The sequence below is a fragment of the Danio rerio genome, chromosome 18, assembly GCF_049306965.1.
Source record: "Danio rerio strain Tuebingen ecotype United States chromosome 18, GRCz12tu, whole genome shotgun sequence".
Lineage (NCBI taxonomy): Eukaryota > Metazoa > Chordata > Actinopteri > Cypriniformes > Danionidae > Danio > Danio rerio.
Window position 1 is genome coordinate 49,210,660 of NC_133193.1, and position 20,042 is coordinate 49,230,701.

Genomic DNA, 20,042 nt, shown 5'->3' on the forward strand with positions numbered 1-20,042 from the left:
ATGGAAGTCCTAAAGCGCAAAAGAAAATAAAAATGCAATCACTTCTCATATGCGAGGTGTAAGGTCTGTCTTTGCATTAACAATTGTCTGAAACTGCTATTACACCTCTCAATCTGAAATAAAAAAGATTTTAAAATCTTTAGGGTAAAAAATAAACCAAGACAATCATCCTAAAATGTTCTATTTTATCAAAACGTTATGGGTAAAACATTTTTTTTTGTAACTAAAACTAATTTGAGCAAATAAAAGTTACCAAAAGGCCTGATATATCAATATAACACATAATACATTCATAAAAACATCTATATGGCATGAAAATGGATCTTGATAGAAGGATAATAAACATTTCAGTTCCAAAAAAGTCTAAATATTATGACTATTTGTTCATGTGTCAGTTATAACTTTGGATTTGTGGGGGAAACTGGAGCACCCGAAGAAAACCCACGTCAAAACGTGAGAACATGCAAACTCCACACAGAAACACCACATGGCCAAGCCGGGGCTTGAACCAGTGATGTTGTTGCTGTGAGGCGACAGTGTTAACCACTGTGTCACCCAAATTATCACTACAAATGATAATCTTTGATATGTCACCTATATCACAGTACATTGTGTTGCTACAACAAGAGTTTTATTTTTAAAGGTATAATAATGAAAACAGGTGCTCTCGTTTCCCCCACAATCCAAAGAGATGTGCTATAGATGAATTAAATGTACCAAACTGGCAGTGGTGTATGGGTGTCAATGAGTGGACAGGGCAACTGGAAGGGCGTCCGCTGTGTAAAACAAATGCTGGATAAGTTGGTGGTTCATCCCGCTATGGCGACCCCTGATGAGTAAAGGGACTAAGCCGCACTAAGCTGCACTATTTTTGAAGTCAGAATTTCCACTGTTTTTTCATCTGGATGTTATTTTTATTAGTCACAAAACATTTTGTGTGTGTTCAGTATTACTGTATGTTGCAATGTTGAGTAGTGTTCATTGTTATGCCTGCTGTATCCCTGGAATGGACTGTTTATCGTTAGCGATGCCACACTAGTGGAATTATGTGCAAATGAATAAGGAAAAGGATCAGGAAAAATAAGCTACAACTGATTATAATGTTAACGTTTTATTTAAGTGTTCTATTTTTGCATTAGATAGAGATAAGCATCCTCAAAATGACGGTTTCAGAAAAGCAACACATTACAAACATGCAGTTCAGTACTGAAACCTTAAATATACATATAAAACAGCTGACGTTTAGGCTACTTCTACAACCAAAACAACAAATAGGTTTAAGTTTAAAAAATAAAATACAAGAAAAAAAAATCACACTCAAAGTTTTCAATTCAGAGCCTTCCCTGTGAATAGAAATGCTGTCTGGTACAGCTTTTCACAAGAAATGTAAAGGGAGAAATCGTTGTATTTTTTTTAATGTATTTAAAAGTCACAAAAATGTGCATCACAAAAGTACTCAACATCACAAGCTTTTTTGTGTGTCTTTTCTGTACAGATCGTGCATATAAATATGTAAAAATAGTACATATATTTGTAATAATATCTAAAATAAACACAATTCCATAACAACACCCAAAAACCACAGAAACAAACCAGGCATCAAAAAAAAGCAATATAATATTTTCAAAATGCTTTAAAACTCTTCAATATAAATGGCATACGGTGCCAGGATTGCACAAGAAACGCAAAAACCAAAATAAATTCAATGTCTTTAAATATCTTTGGGTCTGGGCATGTGTAATGCATGTGTACATGTGTGATCTGAGACAGATCTTTACAAATATATCAGTTCGAAGTGTCATACAGAGTGGCAAAACATGAAAATAAGGTCTACAATAAATAAATAATACTGTTTGTAACTACATATTTGCTGTGTTTGCCTAAATCAGGGTCCTGGAGGGCGGGTGTCCTGCATAGTTTAGTTCCAACTTGCTTCAACACACCTGCCTGGGAGTTTCTAGTATACCTACTAAGAGCTTGATTAGCTGATTCAGGTGTCTAATTGAGGTTGAAACTAAACTTTGCAGGACACCGGCCCCCCAGGACCAAGTTTGGACACCCCTGGCCTAATAGAACAAATCATTTTTGCAAAAATATATTTGAGCCAATATATTTCCCTACCTATTCAGTAACTGAGATGCTTATTGTTTGGAGCTGCTAGTTTTTGTTTCTGTATACTTTGTCATCTTAGTCACTACAGTACGAGTTCCCTCTGTTTTGCTTGTCGTATGCTCCGAGGACATTTCCTGGGTCAAATATTCAACGCTTGGCATCTTCACATAGAAACCTCCAGAGGCTTGCTCACTAGAGCCAGGAATAGAGGACTTGCTTGCTTTCGGAGAGCTTTCTGGAGTGATGTGAAGGATGCCGGTAGAATGGGGACTGAGGGTTACTTTGGGTACTTTGAACCATGTCGTCTCCTCTCTTTCTTCACTTTTCTTTAAAGAGACAAATCCAGCTGATTCAATGTGTGCTGGCGACTCTGATCCCTCCCGTTCTGCCAACATTTCAGTCCGTGCTTTTGAGGACACTAAAGTGCCAATCTCCTGTACCTCCTCATCCTTCCCTGGTTTCTTCTTAAGACCTGGGAAAGACATTGTGCTTGATGTCGTCTTTGTCTCCTTGGTCTCTTTGAGTTCCCATGAGGTCTCTTTCCTCATGCTTATTTCCAGTTCCTCTTCTGTGTCTTTTGAATATGGTGAGAAAAACTCCAACTTGGGCAATTTAAGCTTCCCAAACTTTGCTCTTTCATCTTTGTCGCCGCCATTTAGACTTGGACTTGCTCCATCATCAGACCCACTTGGTGTTACATCAAACGATCCTTTTTGGCCTGATGAAAATGTGACTTTGGGCAACTTAAGCTTTCCAGTTTTTGACTTTCCTTCAAATTCAACCTCCTCTCCGTAATGTATTGCTTTCCCCTTTTCTGTTGACTTGCCAAAACTCTGCTTCATTGTGATCTTTGTCTGCTTGAGCTTTTCTTTTTCGATTTCGGCACTTGTTTCACCAGCTGCACTTGCAGAGCTCTCCGTTTGTGGATTCACCATGACAAAGACTGCTTTCGTTACCTTTGGCAAACGTGGGCCCTCGTATTCTACTTCAGAGTCTACAGGTATTGAGTGACCTTTTATCTGAAGTGGCGTGATGTTGGCTTCAGGTGACGTTAAAGAAGGGAGAGGTATCCCAAACTTTGGAATTTTGATTTTCTGCTTTTTGTCTCCTTCAGAAAAGTTAGTTTCAACTTGGGCTGTGCCAATGTCAAAATCAATTTCAGGAATTTTTGGTGCTTGTAAATCAGCTTTTAAGTTCGCATCAGCTCCTTTCTCAGTCTTGTTTATGTCAGTTCCTGATGCAGATACCTTTACTTTTGGCATTCCGATATTAAATTTAGACCCTTTAACTTTTGGCCCCTTTGGATCTTGCGGTTCATTCTTCTTTTTATTCTTTTTGTTCCTTTTTCCTTTTTTCGACAAGTCAAGATCCAGCCCTAGGTCTGCACCAGGGATCTCTATATCTGTAGTTTGCATTGTCAACGTTTTATCCTCATCAGACAACTCTGCATCTTTAGACATTCCTATATGTACTTTGGGGATTTTATCAGTGTCTACTCCCACAGATCCTGAAGCCTCAGGGTCAACTGTTTTGGGGTAATGATGCGGTAATGATATATCCACTTTAGGCATTGTTATTTTTGGTAATTGAATGTGTCCACTTTGTCTTCTGACCTCAGTTTTTTCTGTTGCCTCTTGTTGTCCTTGTAATGATATATCAACTTTTGGTTTATCGATATTAGGTATTTTGAATTTCCCTTCTTTTCCACACTCTCTAGGTTCAGGAATATCAGTATCTTCTACTTGGCCTTGAGGTAATGAGATCTCTACTGTTGGTAGTTTTATTCCATCTTTATGTTTAACATTAGGAAGCGATATATCAACTATTGGCATTTTTATTTTTGCACCTTCTTGTTCTGAATATGGCACTTGACTTTCTCTTTTGATTCCATGAGGTAGCGATGAATCTATCGTAGGCATTTTCAATCTGCTCTCTTTAACTGAAATGTCTAAATCGGGATCAACAGTGGGCACTGAAATTTGTAGTTTTTCACCTTTAATTTCCATGTCATTGTTAGATGTGTTATGTTTTCCATGAGGTAATGATATTTCTACTTCTGGCATTCTTAATTTACCCCTCTTTCTTATTTCCACCTCATGGTTATCTGCATCGCCTGTTTTTCCATGAGGAAGTGAAAGGTCTACTTTTGGGATTGTTACATGTGGAAAATGTGATGTACCCTTACTACATTCAATGTTTAGGTCAGACGAGCTTGAGTCCATTGGTTCATGCAGTTTTATTCTAGGTAAGGAAACATCCACTTTTGGAACTGATATGTCAATAGTTGGCATCTTAGGGATTTTTAAACTGCCCTCATAACCTCTGATATCTGCTTCAGACACATCAACTTCAGTTTTTGGAAGCAATACCTCACAATCTGGGATATTTGCTGTTGGCAGTGATATCTCAACTGCTGGTATTTTGACCTTTCCTTTGCCATCCACTGCAGGCATGTCCATTTCTACATCTTTGAGCTTTGGTTTTGGAATGGTTGTCTTAAATTTGGGGAACTTGAGCTTGTATTTGGCCTTGTCATCAGGACTCTCCATTTTTATTTCTGGTTTTGTAATTTCCCCAGTACTTCCCTGTATCATGATTTCAGCATTAGGACCAATTATTTCAATATCCTTTTTAGCCGTTCCACTTGATGGCATTTTGATTTTGTCCTCCTTCATTTTGCCATCGGCTTCTATTGAGGGCGATGTTAGTTGCGTGTCCAAATCTATAGATAAACCTGGACTTTCTAATTCCAATTTGTCTCCACTTTTTAATTTTCTGCCAAATTTTGGGAGGGAAATCTTGGGCAATTTTAAAGAGACCTCTGGAACATCAAAACTTGATCCAGATGACGGCCTTCCATCCTCTGCCTTTAGAAGTTCAACATTTTCTCTGTCAGTGCTCTTTGCCTTTGGAAGAGAAAAGTCCAGATCAACCTTAGGAGCAGATATGTCAACAGTTGGTAATTTCACAGTGGGTAGTTTAATGTTGCCACCTAAAGTTACCTCAGGGACATTTATATCACTCATTCTGGCACCATGGATTATTTTAGGTACTGAGATGTCTTCTTTCTCTAGCCCAACATCGGTTTCACATTCTAATTTAATTTTTGGGAGAGAGATATCAATAGTGGGCATGTGAGAATTTTCGCCCTTGATATCAGGACTTTCAACATTGATTTCAGCCCCTGGTGATTTAAATTTAGGCAAAGAAACGTCCAATTTAGGCATTTTAAATTTTCCTCCTTTTCCTGGATGTCCTTTGGCATCTACATCACCTTCTGCTCCTTCTCTTGGAAGAGAAATATCTATTAAAGGCATTTGAAAACATCCACCTTCAATATTAGCACCTTCAACATTGACTTCAGCCCGTGATTGTTTAAATTTAGGCAAGGAAACATCCAATTTTGGCAATTTTCCCCCTTTTCCTCCTAGCCCTTTGACATCTACACCTCCTTCAGCTCTACCTCCTGGTAGAGAGATATCTATAGAGGGCATGTGAAACTTTCCACCTTCGATGTTGGGACCTTCAACATTGACTTTAGCTCCAGATGGTTTAAATTTGGGCAAGGAAACGTCCAATTTGGGCATTTCAAATTTTCCTCCTTTTCCTCCATGAGCTTTGACATCTACATCACCTTCTGCTCCTCCTTTTGGTAAAGATATGTCTACAGAGGGAATGTTAAACTTTCCACTTTCGATATCGGGACCTTCAATGTTGATTTCACCTCCTGATGGTTTTAATTTGGGCAAGGAAACATCCAATTTTGGCATTTCAAATTGTCCTCCTTTTACTCCATGCCCTTTGACATCTACATTTCCTTTAGCTCCACCTCCTGGTTGAGAGATATCTACAGAGGGCATGTGAAACTTTCCACCTTCGATATCTGGACCTTCAACATTGACGTCAGCTCCAGATCGTTTAAATTTGGGCAAGGAAACATCAAATTTGGGCATTTCAAATTTTCCTCCTTTTTCTCCACGAGCTTTGACACCTACATCACCTCCTGCTCCACCTTTTGGTAAAGAGATATCTACAGAGGGCATGTGAAACTTTCCACCTTCGATATCAGGACCTTCAATGTTTATTTCACCTCCAGATGTTTTTAATTTGGGCAAGGAAACATCTAATTTGGGCATTTCAAATTTTCCTCCTTTTACTTTATGTCCTTTGACATCTACACCTCCTTCAGCTTTACCTCCTGGTAGAGAGATATCTACAGAGGGCATGTGAAACTTTCCACCTTCGATATCTGGACCTTCAACATTGACGTCAGCCCCAGATCGTTTAAATTTGGGCAAGGAAACATCAAATTTGGGCATTTTAAATTTTCCACCATGTCCTTCAACATCTACATCACCTCCTGCTCCACCTCTTGGTAGAGAGATATCTATAGAGGGCATGTTAAACTTTCCACTTTCGATATCGGGACCTTCAATGTTGATTTCACCTCCTGATGGTTTTAATTTGGGCAAGGAGACATCCAATTTTGGCATTTCAAATTTTCCTCCTTTTCCTCCATGGCCTTTGACATCTACATCACCTTCAGCTCTACCTCCTGGTAGAGAGATATCTACAGAGGGCATGTGAAACTTTCCACCTTTGATATCGGGACCTTCAACATTGACATCAGCCCCAGACGGTTTAAATTTAGGCATGGAAACATCAAATTTGGGCATTTCAAATTTTCCTCCTTTTCCTCCATGTCCTTCAACATCTACATCACCTTCTGCTCCACCTCTTGGTAAAGAGATATCTAGAGAGGGCATGTGAAACTTTCCACCTTTTATATCCGGACCTTCAACATTGACTTTAGCTCCAGATGGTTTAAATTTGGGCAAGGAAACGTCCAATTTTGGCATTTCAAATTTTCCTCCTTTTCCTCCATGAGCTTTGACATCTACACCTCCTTCAGCTTTACCTCCAGGTAGAGAGATATCTAAAGAGGGCATGTGAAACTTTCCACCTTTGATATCGGGACCTTCAAGATTGACGTCAGCCCCAGATGGTTTAAATTTAGGCATGGAAATATCAAATTTGGGCATTTCAAATTTTCCACCATGTCCTTCAACATCTACATCACCTTCTGCTCCACCTCTTGGTAGAGAGATATCTACAGAGGGCATGTGAAACTTTCCACCTTTGATATCGGGACCTTCAATGTTGATTTCACCTCCTGATGGTTTTAATTTGGGCAAGGAGACATCCAATTTTGGAATTTCAAATTTTCCTCCTTTTCCTCCATGTCCAGCAACATCTACATCACTTTCTGCTCCACCTCCTGGTAGAGAGATATCTAGAGAGGGCATGTGAAACTTGCCACCTTTGAAATCGGGACCTTCAACATTGACTTTAGCTCCAGATGGTTTAAATTTGGGCAAGGAAATATCCAATTTTGGCATTTCAAATTTTCCTCCTTTTCCTCCATGAGCTTTGACACCTACATCACCTTCTGCGCCTCCTTTTGGTAAAGAGATATCTACAGAGGGCATGTGAAACTTTCCACTTTCGATGTCTGGACCTTTCATGTTGATTTCACCTCCTGATGGTTTTAATTTAGGCAAGGAGACATCCAATTTTGGCATTTCAAATTTTCCTCCTTGTCCTCCATGAGTTTCGACAACTACATCTCCTTCTGCTCTACCCCCTGGTAGAGAGATATCTACAGAGGGCATGTGAAACTTTTCACCTTTGATATCGGGACCTTCAATGTTGATTTCACCTCCAGATGTTTTTAATTTGGGCAAGGAAACGTCCAATTTGGGCATTTCAAATTTTCCTCCTTTTCCTCCATGAGCTTTGACATCTACACCTCCTTCAGCTTTACCTCCAGGTAGAGAGATATCTAAAGAGGGCATGTGAAACTTTCCACCTTTGATATCGGGACCTTCAACATTGACATCAGCCCCAGACGGTTTAAATTTAGGCATGGAAACATCAAATTTGGGCATTTCAAATTTTCCTCCTTTTCCTCCATGTCCTTCAACATCTACATCACCTTCTGCTCCACCTCTTGGTAAAGAGATATCTAGAGAGGGCATGTGAAACTTTCCACCTTTTATATCCGGACCTTCAACATTGACTTTAGCTCCAGATGGTTTAAATTTGGGCAAGGAAACGTCCAATTTTGGCATTTCAAATTTTCCTCCTTTTCCTCCATGAGCTTTGACATCTACACCTCCTTCAGCTTTACCTCCAGGTAGAGAGATATCTAAAGAGGGCATGTGAAACTTTCCACCTTTGATATCGGGACCTTCAAGATTGACGTCAGCCCCAGATGGTTTAAATTTAGGCATGGAAATATCAAATTTGGGCATTTCAAATTTTCCACCATGTCCTTCAACATCTACATCACCTTCTGCTCCACCTCTTGGTAGAGAGATATCTACAGAGGGCATGTGAAACTTTCCACCTTTGATATCGGGACCTTCAATGTTGATTTCACCTCCTGATGGTTTTAATTTGGGCAAGGAGACATCCAATTTTGGAATTTCAAATTTTCCTCCTTTTCCTCCATGTCCAGCAACATCTACATCACTTTCTGCTCCACCTCCTGGTAGAGAGATATCTAGAGAGGGCATGTGAAACTTGCCACCTTTGAAATCGGGACCTTCAACATTGACTTTAGCTCCAGATGGTTTAAATTTGGGCAAGGAAATATCCAATTTTGGCATTTCAAATTTTCCTCCTTTTCCTCCATGAGCTTTGACACCTACATCACCTTCTGCTCTACCCCCTGGTAGAGAGATATCTACAGAGGGCATGTGAAACTTTCCACTTTCGATGTCTGGACCTTTCATGTTGATTTCACCTCCTGATGGTTTTAATTTAGGCAAGGAGACATCCAATTTTGGCATTTCAAATTTTCCTCCTTGTCCTCCATGAGTTTCGACAACTACATCTCCTTCTGCTCTACCCCCTGGTAGAGAGATATCTACAGAGGGCATGTGAAACTTTTCACCTTTGATATCGGGACCTTCAATGTTGATTTCACCTCCAGATGTTTTTAATTTGGGCAAGGAAACGTCCAATTTGGGCATTTCAAATTTTCCTCCTTTTCCTCCATGAGCTTTGACATCTACACCTCCTTCAGCTTTACCTCCAGGTAGAGAGATATCTAAAGAGGGCATGTGAAACTTTCCACCTTTGATATCGGGACCTTCAACATTGACGTCAGCCCCAGATGGTTTAAATTTAGGCATGGAAATATCAAATTTGGGCATTTCAAATTTTCCTCCATATCCTTCAACATCTACATCACCTTCTGCTCCACCTTTTGGTAAAGAGATATCTATAGAGGGCATGTGAAACTTACCACCTTCGATGTCGGGACCTTCAACATTGACTTTAGCTCCAGATGGTTTAAATTTGGGCAAGGAAACATCCAATTTGGGCATTTCAAATTTTCCTCCTTTTCCTCCATGAGCTTTGACACCTACATCACCTCCTGCTCCACCTTTTGGTAGAGAGATATCTACAGAGGGCATGTGAAACTTTCCACTTTCAATATCGGGACCTTCAATGTTAATTTCACCTCCTGCTGGTTTTAATTTGGGCAAGGAGACATCCAATTTTGGCATTTCAAATTGTCCTCCTTTTACTCCATATCCTTTGACATCTACATTTCCTTCAGCTCCACCTCCTGGTAGAGAGATATCTACAGAGGGCATGTGAAACTTTCCACCTTCGATATCTGGACCTTCAACATTGACGTCAGCACCAGATCGTTTAAATTTGGGCATGGAAACATCAAATTTGGGCATTTTAAATTTTCCACCATGTCCTTCAACATCTACATCACCTCCTGCTCCACCTTTTGGTAGAGAGATATCTACAGAGGGCATGTGAAACTTTCTACCTTCGATATCGGGACCTTCAATGTTAATTTCACCTCCTGATGGTTTTAATTTGGGCAAGGAGACATCCAATTTGGGCATTTCAAATTTTCCTCCTTTTCCTCCATGTCCTTTGACATCTACATCACCTTCAGCTCTACCTCCTGGTAGAGAGATATCTACAGAGGGCATGTGAAACTTTCCACCTTTGATATCGGGACCTTTAACATTGACGTCAGCCCCAGATGGTTTAAATTTAGGCATGGAAACATCAAGTTTGGGCATTTCAAATTTTCCTCCTTTTCCTCCATGTCCTTCAACATCTACATCACCTTCTGCTCCACCTCTTGGTAAAGAGATATCTACAGAGGGCATGTGAAACTTTCCACCTTTGATATCGGGACCTTCAACATTGACTTTAGCTCCAGATGGTTTAAATTTGGGCAAGGAAACGTCCAAATTTGGCATTTCAAATTTTCCTCCTTTTCCTCCATGAGCTTTGACATCTACACCTTCTTCAGCTTTACCTCCAGGTAGAGAGATATCTAAAGAGGGCATGTGAAACTTGCCACCTTTGATATCGGGACCTTCAACATTGACGTCAGCCCCAGATGGTTTAAATTTAGGCATGGAAATATCAAATTTGGGCATTTCAAATTTTCCACCATGTCCTTCAACATCTACATCACCTTCTGCTCCACCTCTTGGTAGAGAGATATCTACAGAGGGCATGTGAAACTTTCCACCTTTGATATCGGGACCTTCAATGTTGATTTCACCTCCTGATGGTTTTAATTTGGGCAAGGAGACATCCAATTTTGGAATTTCAAATTTTCCTCCTTTTCCTCCATGTCCAGCAACATCTACATCACTTTCTGCTCCACCTCTTGGTAAAGAGATATCTAGAGAGGGCATGTGAAACTTGCCACCTTTGAAATCGGGACCTTCAACATTGACTTTAGCTCCAGATGGTTTAAATTTGGGCAAGGAAATATCCAATTTTGGCATTTCAAATTTTCCTCCTTGTCCTCCATGAGTTTCGACAACTACATCACCTTCTGCTCTACCCCCTGGTAGAGAGATATCTACAGAGGGCATGTGAAACTTTTCACCTTTGATATCGGGACCTTCAATGTTGATTTCACCTCCTGATGTTTTTAATTTGGGCAAGGAGACATCCAATTTTGGCATTTCAAATTTTTCTCCTTGTCCTCCATGAGCTTTGACATCTACATTACCTCCAGCTTTACCTCCTGGTAGAGAGATATCTACAGAGGGCATGTTAAACTTTCCACCTTTGATATCGGGACCTTCAACATTAATTTTAGCCCCAGATGGTTTAAACTTAGGCAAGGAAACATCCAACTTTGGCATTTCAAAATTTCCTCCTTTTCCTCCATACTCTTCAACATCTACATCACCTCCTGGTAGAGAGATATCTAAAGAGGGCATGTGAAGCTTTTCACCTTTGATATTGGGATCTTCAGTGTTGATTTCTGCTCCAAAAGCTTTAAATTTAGGCAGGGAAACGTCCAATTTTGGCATTTCCAATTTTCCTCCTTTTCTTCCATGAGCTTTAACATCTACATCACCTTCTGCTCCCTCTCTTTGTGGAGAGATATCTAGAGAGGGCATGTGAAACTTTCCACTTTTGATATCGGGACCTTCAATGTTAACTTCAGCCTCAGATGGTTTTAATTTGGGCAATGAAACATCAAATTTGGGCATTTCAAATTGTCCTCCTTTTCCTCCACGTCCTTTAACATCTACATCAGCTCCTGCCCCTCCTTTTGATGGAGAGATATCCACAGAGGGCATGTGAAACTTTCCACCTTTGAGATCAGGACCTTCAACATGGATTTCAGCCCCTAATGTTTTTAGTTTAGGCAAGGAAACATCAAATTTGGGCATTTCAAACCTTCTTCCTTTACTTTTGTTTCCTTTGACATCTAGATCACTTCCTACTCCTCCAACTGGTAGAGTGATGTCTATAGAAGGCATGTGAACCTTTCCACCCTGAATATCGGGACATTCAACTATGACTTCAGCCTCTGATGGTTTTAATTTAGGCAAGGAAACATCATTTTTAGGAATTTCAAATTTCCCACCTTTTTTTCCATGTCCTTCAACATCTAGATGACCTCCAGTTCCTGCTTCTGGCAGAGTGATGTATGTAGAGGGCATGTGAAACTTTCCACTCTTAATATCAATTGTTTCTTCTTTTGCTTCAACTTTCATTTCACCTTCAGGAGCTTTTGCTCTTGGTAGTGAATTATCCATTTTTGGCATTTTAAGTTTCATACCACTTTTAGAATTTCCTTCTGTTTCAAAGTGTGTCTTGGTTTTATCTTTAGGCAAAGAAATGTCTATGGAAGGTTTGTAAACTTTACCTCCTTTTACCTCAGGTCCTTCCAAATTTACTTCCACGGGTCTTGATTTAATCTTTGGGAATGCAAGGTCTATTTTGGGCATTTGAAACTTTCCTCCTTTTTTGATATGACTATCGGGCACTTCAATACTGATGTCACTTTCTGGTGACATTTTTGGCAAGAAAATCTCAACACCAGGAGAATTCACCGCAGGGAGAGATATATCAACCTTTGGCATTTCAGCCTTTTCACGTTTACCAGAGGTTTTAACATTAATATCCTTACCCTCTGGCAGTGACACTTTAACATCAATTTGAGGCATCTCTGCTTTTCCAGAATAACCTTGAACCTCAACACCAGCCTCTACTTTTCCTTTTGGTAAAGATTTTTTCTCACCTTTGACCCCCGAATCCTCAATTTTTATTTCACCTGTCGATAAATTCATCTTTGGAAGTGAAACATCTAGATGTGGCATCTTGAATTTGCCCCCTTTTGCAGACAGATCTCCAACCTCAACATTTCCTTCTGTGTCATATGATGGCATATTAAATTTTCCTTCTTTTATTGCTGGCCCCTCAGCAATGGTATGCTCAGGTAATTTCACATTAGGTAGGGACACATCTATTGCGGGCATTTTAAACTTTCCCCCTTTATCAAAGTGACCCTTAATATCTGCACCCCTCTCTGTCATTTCATTCGAAATATCAACCTTTGCTTCACCTTTAGGCCCTTCAATATCAATTTGCCCTTGTGGTAAATAAATTTCGGGGTGGGAAATATCTATTTGGGGCATTTTTACATTTGCTTTTTTCTCAGAATGACCTATATTTGCTTCTGCTGTTCTCTCTTTTGGTAATGAAATACTGATATTTGGCTTGTGAAATTTTCCACCTTTTGCTCCAGGGCCTTCAAGTGTGACCTCACCCTCAGGAGATTTTACTTTTGGAAGAGAGATGTCTAATTTTGTCATTTTAAAACTTGCCCCTGTACTTACACGCCCCCCAGAATCAATGCTCTTTGCACTCACGTCTAATCTAGGAAGAACTATGTCCACATCTGATGTGTTTATCTCGGGGACTTCAATGTCAAGTTTGGGAAGAGAAATCTCATGCTTTTTGACCATGGATCCATCAATCTCATCTCCAAATATTTGCTTTGCATCAAGGTTTAGCTTTGGTAATGATGGGTCAAATTTGTGTGTGTTGATTTTTGTTCCTTCAACATCTTCCATTTTAAACTTTGGGATATTCACGTCCATATCTACTGTTGGTGTTTTGATGTCAATATTTGTCATTTTAGGTTTACTTTCAGTTGTGCCAATTTGTTTACTTGCCTCTCCATCAATTTCATCTGAATGACAAGAAAGTCTTACCTTTGGCAGTTTGAATGTTGGGATTGTCATCTTTGGATCTGAGACATCCAGATTAATCTTTGTCATCTTTATCTCAGGACCCTCTCCTTTTCCTTTCCCACCAACCTCAAGATTAGGAGCATTAGCTTCAGCTTTGCCCTGAGTTATGTTGAAATCACAGTCTACTGAGGGAGGTTTTAATTTGGCCTCTTGTTCTTTCACCTCAACATTATCATTTGAAGATTTTACATCTAATTTAGATTTTTTCAATCTGGGGAAATTCATTCCAAATTTTGCACCCTTTGCCCTGCCCTTCAGCTTTGCCCCAGAGCCCTCTTTCTCATGTGTTGAAACATCTACATTAACATTCCCTTCACTGACAGCAGCATCTGTGCCTTTCAATTTTGGAAATCGGATCTTCCTCTTCTTCTTGCCACCAGTGATCATGCCTTCCAGATGTCCGGATTCACCTGCAGTGGATTTCCCACCTTTCCTCAATTTGAACTTTGGGAAAACAAACTCAACATCAACAGGACTGAGGTCTGATCTACCATGTAAGCCCTCAATGTCCAGCTCTGCCCGTTCTCTTGCTTTTTTATTCTCTTTCAGTCTTTTCAATCCAAATCTTCCTCCTCTCCTTTTCTTGGTTTTGAATGGTTTCACACTTTTGACGCTCTGCAAGAAAAAGGTTATCATTCCTTCTAGTTTCTACTGTTTAATCATTAAATAAATGCAATACTGATGATGGTTAAAAGGTCTTTCTATTGTATATCAATATTTCAGCATGTACCATTCTTTGCATCTTGGCCTTAGGTCCTCTGAGATCAAGAGTTTGTGCACCTGGACGTATGCTGACTTCACTTTCTGGCACAGTCCTCTTCAAAAAGAAGGACACTTTGTAGGGTTCTGCACACTGAAGAATTTTTAATGCGTCCTCATATTTCACGTTATCAAAATACACCCTGGCACTTAGAAGTTGATCTCCTGCAATAACACATCACCAAAAATTATTCAGAATTTACATGATTTGTCTTAGCATTCTTACTACATCACGCAACACATTCAGTACACCTGTATTTACATGAAGATGATGTTCATTTGAGAATTCTGAGGTCAAAGGGGTTACTCCTACTTGTCTTTTCAAGGACAGTGGCTCAAGTCTTTAAAGTGTATTTGACATTGCTCTTTGTAATGTAAAATACAGTCCCTTGGTACCTTTCTGTAGGCTGAGGTGCTTCGCTGCTGGGGAGTCTTTTAAGACATCTTTGATGAAGATGCCTCGCTCCCCTCCACCAACCACACTGTAACCACTGGCTCCAACTTCAGCCTCGGTTTCAACAACCACTTCCACAAGCTCGGACAACTGCATATCCTTCTCTGCCTGAAGTAGATTAGTAAAGGTTTAGAGTTAAGATATTTCATTTACAAAAACAGATTTTCACTAGTGTGCAGCATCCACCCCAGTGCGCTCAGTACACCCCAACTATAGCAAATCACTGGATGGGTAAGGGCCGATGGAGAAATTTTGGCCAGGTCACTGGATCACATCCCTACTGGATGAACCATGGGATTTTTTATTGTCCACAGAGAGTCAGGACTTGGTTTAACATCTCATATACTGTGACATTTTGATCCATGAAGACCCCTGAGTGAGCACCCTTTCTTGCCTCACCAACACCACTACCAACAGCAACTTTGTTTTCCTAGGTGGCCTCCAATCCAGGTGCTAACCAGATTTGGGCTATATCCTAAAGATTTCTAAGTTCCAAGTAATTTTGCATAACACTAAAGGCCCTAATGTAATTCAGTTTAAAGTAACTGGTGTGACTTCTTTTTAAAACCATCAAAACTAAACAAAAACAACCCCCCCCCCCCCCCCAAACCCGGTTTTGTTTGAAACAAGTTTGGAAAAGGTTTCTCTAGGTGAAAAGCTGCTTTGAACTACCATTGTTCCATGATTATATAATGGGTAGGTGTGGCTCTAAGGAAGGAAGGGACAGGCCACTTCTGTCCTGTAGGACCATTGCCCTGCAGAGTTTGAAGTATAAATCACTGCACATAAATACATATTATTATTACAACATTAATTACAACGTTAATTTTGTGACACTTTTCTATAATAATTACAGTTTTTCATTGCTGTAAGGAGTAGGTTTAGGCTTTGGGTAGGTGTAGACTTTTATAAAACACAGTAAGTCTTGTCACTTAAAAGACATTAATTTAATAAATCAAATGCACTAGGAGGTTTGTACAGACCACTTGGAGCTTTAGGGCTTACTCGCACTATGCTATCCGTACCGTGCCCAGGCCCGTTTCCCGGATCGTTTGAGAAGTGTGAGTGCGCTGATTCGGGCTCAGGCACGGTTCACTTGGCCGGCCCTGGCCCGGTTGGAAGAGGTGGGCTTGAGCGTGGTTCACTTGGGCTTTGGCGCGGTAGCGGTACGCTTGTGTGTGAGTGCAAAACGCACCAAAGCCCAAAACTAAAAGAGAGACGTGACTTTTAAGGGGCTGTTTTATATGGATTATTAATCAATCTTACTGTTCAGTGAATGCAAACTGCTGTAGTTTATTAAAGATGCAAATCCCTCACTGCACGACATCTCCGCACCTTCAGCAATCCTCCTCATTCCTGCAGCACGAGGGCTTTATGATTGTTTATAAGCGCCAAAAGTGGCGGATCTGTTCGGCGAAACGGAGACGGGAGGGGGGACAAGTGTGCTTTGGCTCGGTTTGAGGCAACTGTACATAGTGTGAGTACCGTCTTAGTTCTACCCATTTGGAGCTGGCTCTTAACTTCATTTTTACCTAACTCCAGAGTTTTGCTCTAACCTTAATCAAACACACCTGAACAAGCTAATCATAGTCTTCCAAACTTTGAAGATCACTAGATACCTACAGGGAGGTTTGTTTGATTGGGATTGGAGCTAAACTCTGTAGGACAGCGGTCCTTTAGGACAGAGGTTGACCATCTCTATGCACAACATTTTTGTTGTGAAAAACATATCCAGTCCATTTCTTCTCTTTAGTTCAATAGACAACCGCAGGTTAACCAGTGTGTTTAATTAGGATTGGATCTACATTCTGCTGGACAGTGGGCCTCAAGGGACAACTTTTGAAATGTTTGCCTTAAGAGAGGAATGACACCACATCCCATGAGTATGTTGTGGCCTTATGCTCTGAGTGGTATCCCTTCATATTTTACATGGACTCAGTGTCTTAGCTCTGTGTTGTCATTTCAAGAGCAGTTCAGGTTGTGATGTTTTAATTCTTACCTCGTTTTTACTGTCTGTCCTGGATGGTTCATCCATGTCTGTGGAAGTGGATTGGGTGTCTCTAAGCTGGTTTCTCTTCTGACTCAAAACTTGTTTTAGTTCTGCATGGAGTTTTTCCTTCTGAACCTGGGAAGCAAATGTGGAATTAAGATGAAGAGATGTGTCCACATCTCACACTGAGCTTCGACTTCATAGTACTTACAATCCGTTCTGGGCTGTCCTGTTCGTCAGTGGAAATGCTGTGGTGTGTACTTGGATGAGGACCAAAGGGAGGCTTGTCTGAGGGGGGAGACCGTCTTTTGTTGTTTATCTATGTGTGAAGTTGCAAACAAAACAGAGATACATTTAGTCAAATAAAAGCCAACACTTATTAGCTGTGGAGACATCAATGTTTGTCAAGTGGCTACCTACAGGTGAAACTCTGGCTTCTGGATTCCCATGACTGTCCTCTCTGTCAGAGTCTGAAATTGGAGCAGGTTTTTAATGTCAGCAGCCATCCGTTAAAGCTAATCATCTAAAATAAGACATTTGGGTTGGTATTTGTACATCTAAAAAAGTTAACTGTAGAAGTTAACAACATACTCGAATGTTCTTTTTGTGTGCGAAAAAGTGCAAATGACATCTTTTAAAGATAGTTTGTAATTAACATTTCTTTGCCCAAATAACATGTCACTAAGATCATTCCAAAATTTAAGAGAGACATCACAGTTATAGAAAAGATGAGATAAGTCTTCCTCATGTATATTACAAAATGTGCAAGTATTCTCAATATCCATGAATTTAGATAAAGTTGCTTTGCAAGGGTAAATTTTTTGAAGTATTTTAAAGTGCACTTCTTTAACCTTTAAAGGGCACTTGTGGCTTGTTTTGCGCTCTTCAGAAACCTATGGGTGACGTCACGGATTCTGCTTCCATATATCTTACAGTCTATGGTATCCACACTCAGATACAATATCCAACCATTCAGATTTTGAAGGGGGTTCGAGTTGTAGCTGCATTCGAGTTACAGTTTTCTTACTGGTTGCTAGAAATGTCATTAATATTTCTGAAAGACTACAAGCGTTTCGTGAGATACAATCACAGTTGATGTGGTGTCGCACATTGCAGATTACACCTGCTCGTATATCTGCATGCTTGAATTTGAAAGGAAATGATTTCTAATTTCACAACTGAATACATGGTAACACTTTATAATAACTCCACAATATGATTCATTTATTAAGCATTAGCATCTAGTGAATTCATTATCTGTTAAGCAATAACTCGACATTAATAAGCGTTAGTAAGCAGTTTATAACTGCAGCTACAAATGCTCTATTCTTGACTTATAAGCACCTATATAATGTGCTTAATAATTGTATTTTCATACTTAGTTAATTTATTTTTCATTACTAAATTAAGTATTGCATTATTTACAAACTAGTTGTACTTGAGAGTAGTTGAGGGTTTTTAGAATAATTCAGATTGAATTAGTAAATGATTAATAAACTATTGAAATCAACGTTTATATATCTTATTTTTCAGGCATATACTAATAGTTAGCTAATTTGTTAATAAATGCTTTATTAACTCAACTTCATGCAGTTTTGTGACCTAATCTAAAGTGAGGACTATTCATGCTTTATAAATCCTTTATAAATGACAATGAAAGGCTCAGAATCAAATGAACTATAATCTTTCTAAAAAGTAAAATTACTGTAAAGTTTAAACATTGCAAAATAACAGGAGTGTCAAAATACGACATAAAACTGGATAAAACAACAACAATATAATAATTTAACAATATAATAAGATGCAATGTTTAAACTCTATAGTGATGTTATTTTAGATAGGGTTGCAAAGATTTATTTTTGATTTGAAGTACAGTTTTATTTGTATATCTTTAAATGAATATGAATGAATAATGTCATTTTTCCTGTTTAGAATTTAACTGAGCCTTTATTTGTCATTTATAAGGGATTTATAAAGCATGAATAGTCCTCACTTTAGATTAGGTCACAAAACTAGATGAAGTTGAGTTAATATAGCATTTATTAACATACATAGTAACCATTAATATATGCCTGAATAATAAGATATATAAACGTTGATTTTAATAGTTTATTAATCATTTACTAACTCGTTCTGAATTATTCTAAAAACCCTCAACTCTTACATACAAATGGTTTGTAAATAATGCGATACTTAATTTAGTCAAGAAAAATAAATCATTAGCAAAGTATGAAAGTACAATTATTAAGCACATTATAAATATAATGTATAAATAAGTCAAGAATAGAGCATATGTAGCTGAAGTTATAAACTGCTTACTAACGCTTATTAATGTAGAGTTAATGCTTAATAGATAAGGAATTCACTATTTGCTAATGCTTAATAAATGATTTACAGTGTGTAGTTATTATAAAGTGTTACCGAATACATCACTTGCATTGCTGCATGGCTGTGATAAGCAGGAACATGTCTCAAATGTGCTTCACATGATCAAACTTATTTTGTGATATAACTTAGTGCTTTCCAGTGATTTGGCAATCATAAAGCCCACATCACTATATGAACAGCGCTGTTAGTATCTATACGAGACTAAAAAATAGCCATGTCTCAACATAGATCAAGTTGCCATCAGGTTAGTGCTGTAGGCCTGCAAACGGTGTCCTCTCTCAATCTGCATGGTTCTCATTCCTCATTTGGCAGCGGTGTCTGGTATCTGTCACTGTCGTAAGAGCGCATAACCAACATTCAGAGATCTGTAGACTAGCAAGTGAGTAATTTCCAATGGGCGCAGACACCCACACTGAATAACCTGTTACACAAGACGGGCACATATATCTCGCAGGTGTTCTGCTGTTGTGCTGTGCCAGCTTTGTGGGCTGTGTTTGTTAAACCTCTGCAATTAAGACAATGAACTCATGCATATATTAAAAAAACAACAATATTAAGCAATTACAGTCCCAAAACCTAGAAAAAACATATAAAATCATATTTGTGCATGTTTGTGTGCCTGGCCATGCGTCCATCTCATATACATGCATGCAATTTGGAAAATATAGATGGATCTCTGTGTGTGTATTTGTGTGCGCATTTCTGTTTGTGAGTGAAAGACGCAGCT

General features: G+C 39.2%; 1 protein-coding gene across 4 annotated transcripts in view; it reads right to left on the reverse strand.

Moving 5' to 3' along the window:
* Positions 1 to 1,092: 1,092 nt before the first annotated feature.
* prx (periaxin) overlaps positions 1,093 to 20,042 on the reverse strand; it is a 38,897-nt gene continuing 19,947 nt past the window's right edge. For 2 of the 4 annotated variants that reach the window (XM_068214970.2, XM_068214971.2), the window contains exons 2-7: positions 17,348 to 17,397; positions 17,139 to 17,246; positions 16,937 to 17,062; positions 14,880 to 15,045; positions 14,455 to 14,648; positions 1,093 to 14,339 (exon numbers count right to left, since the gene is read on the reverse strand). In XM_068214970.2, the coding sequence (XP_068071071.1) occupies positions 2,142 to 14,339; positions 14,455 to 14,648; positions 14,880 to 15,045; positions 16,937 to 17,062; positions 17,139 to 17,246; positions 17,348 to 17,397 (12,842 nt within the window). In that variant the 3' untranslated portion in view covers positions 1,093 to 2,141. The remainder of the gene's footprint in view (positions 14,340 to 14,454; positions 14,649 to 14,879; positions 15,046 to 16,936; positions 17,063 to 17,138; positions 17,247 to 17,347; positions 17,398 to 20,042) is intronic. The other 2 variants (XM_068214972.2, XM_073929621.1) reach the window with 2 other exon arrangements.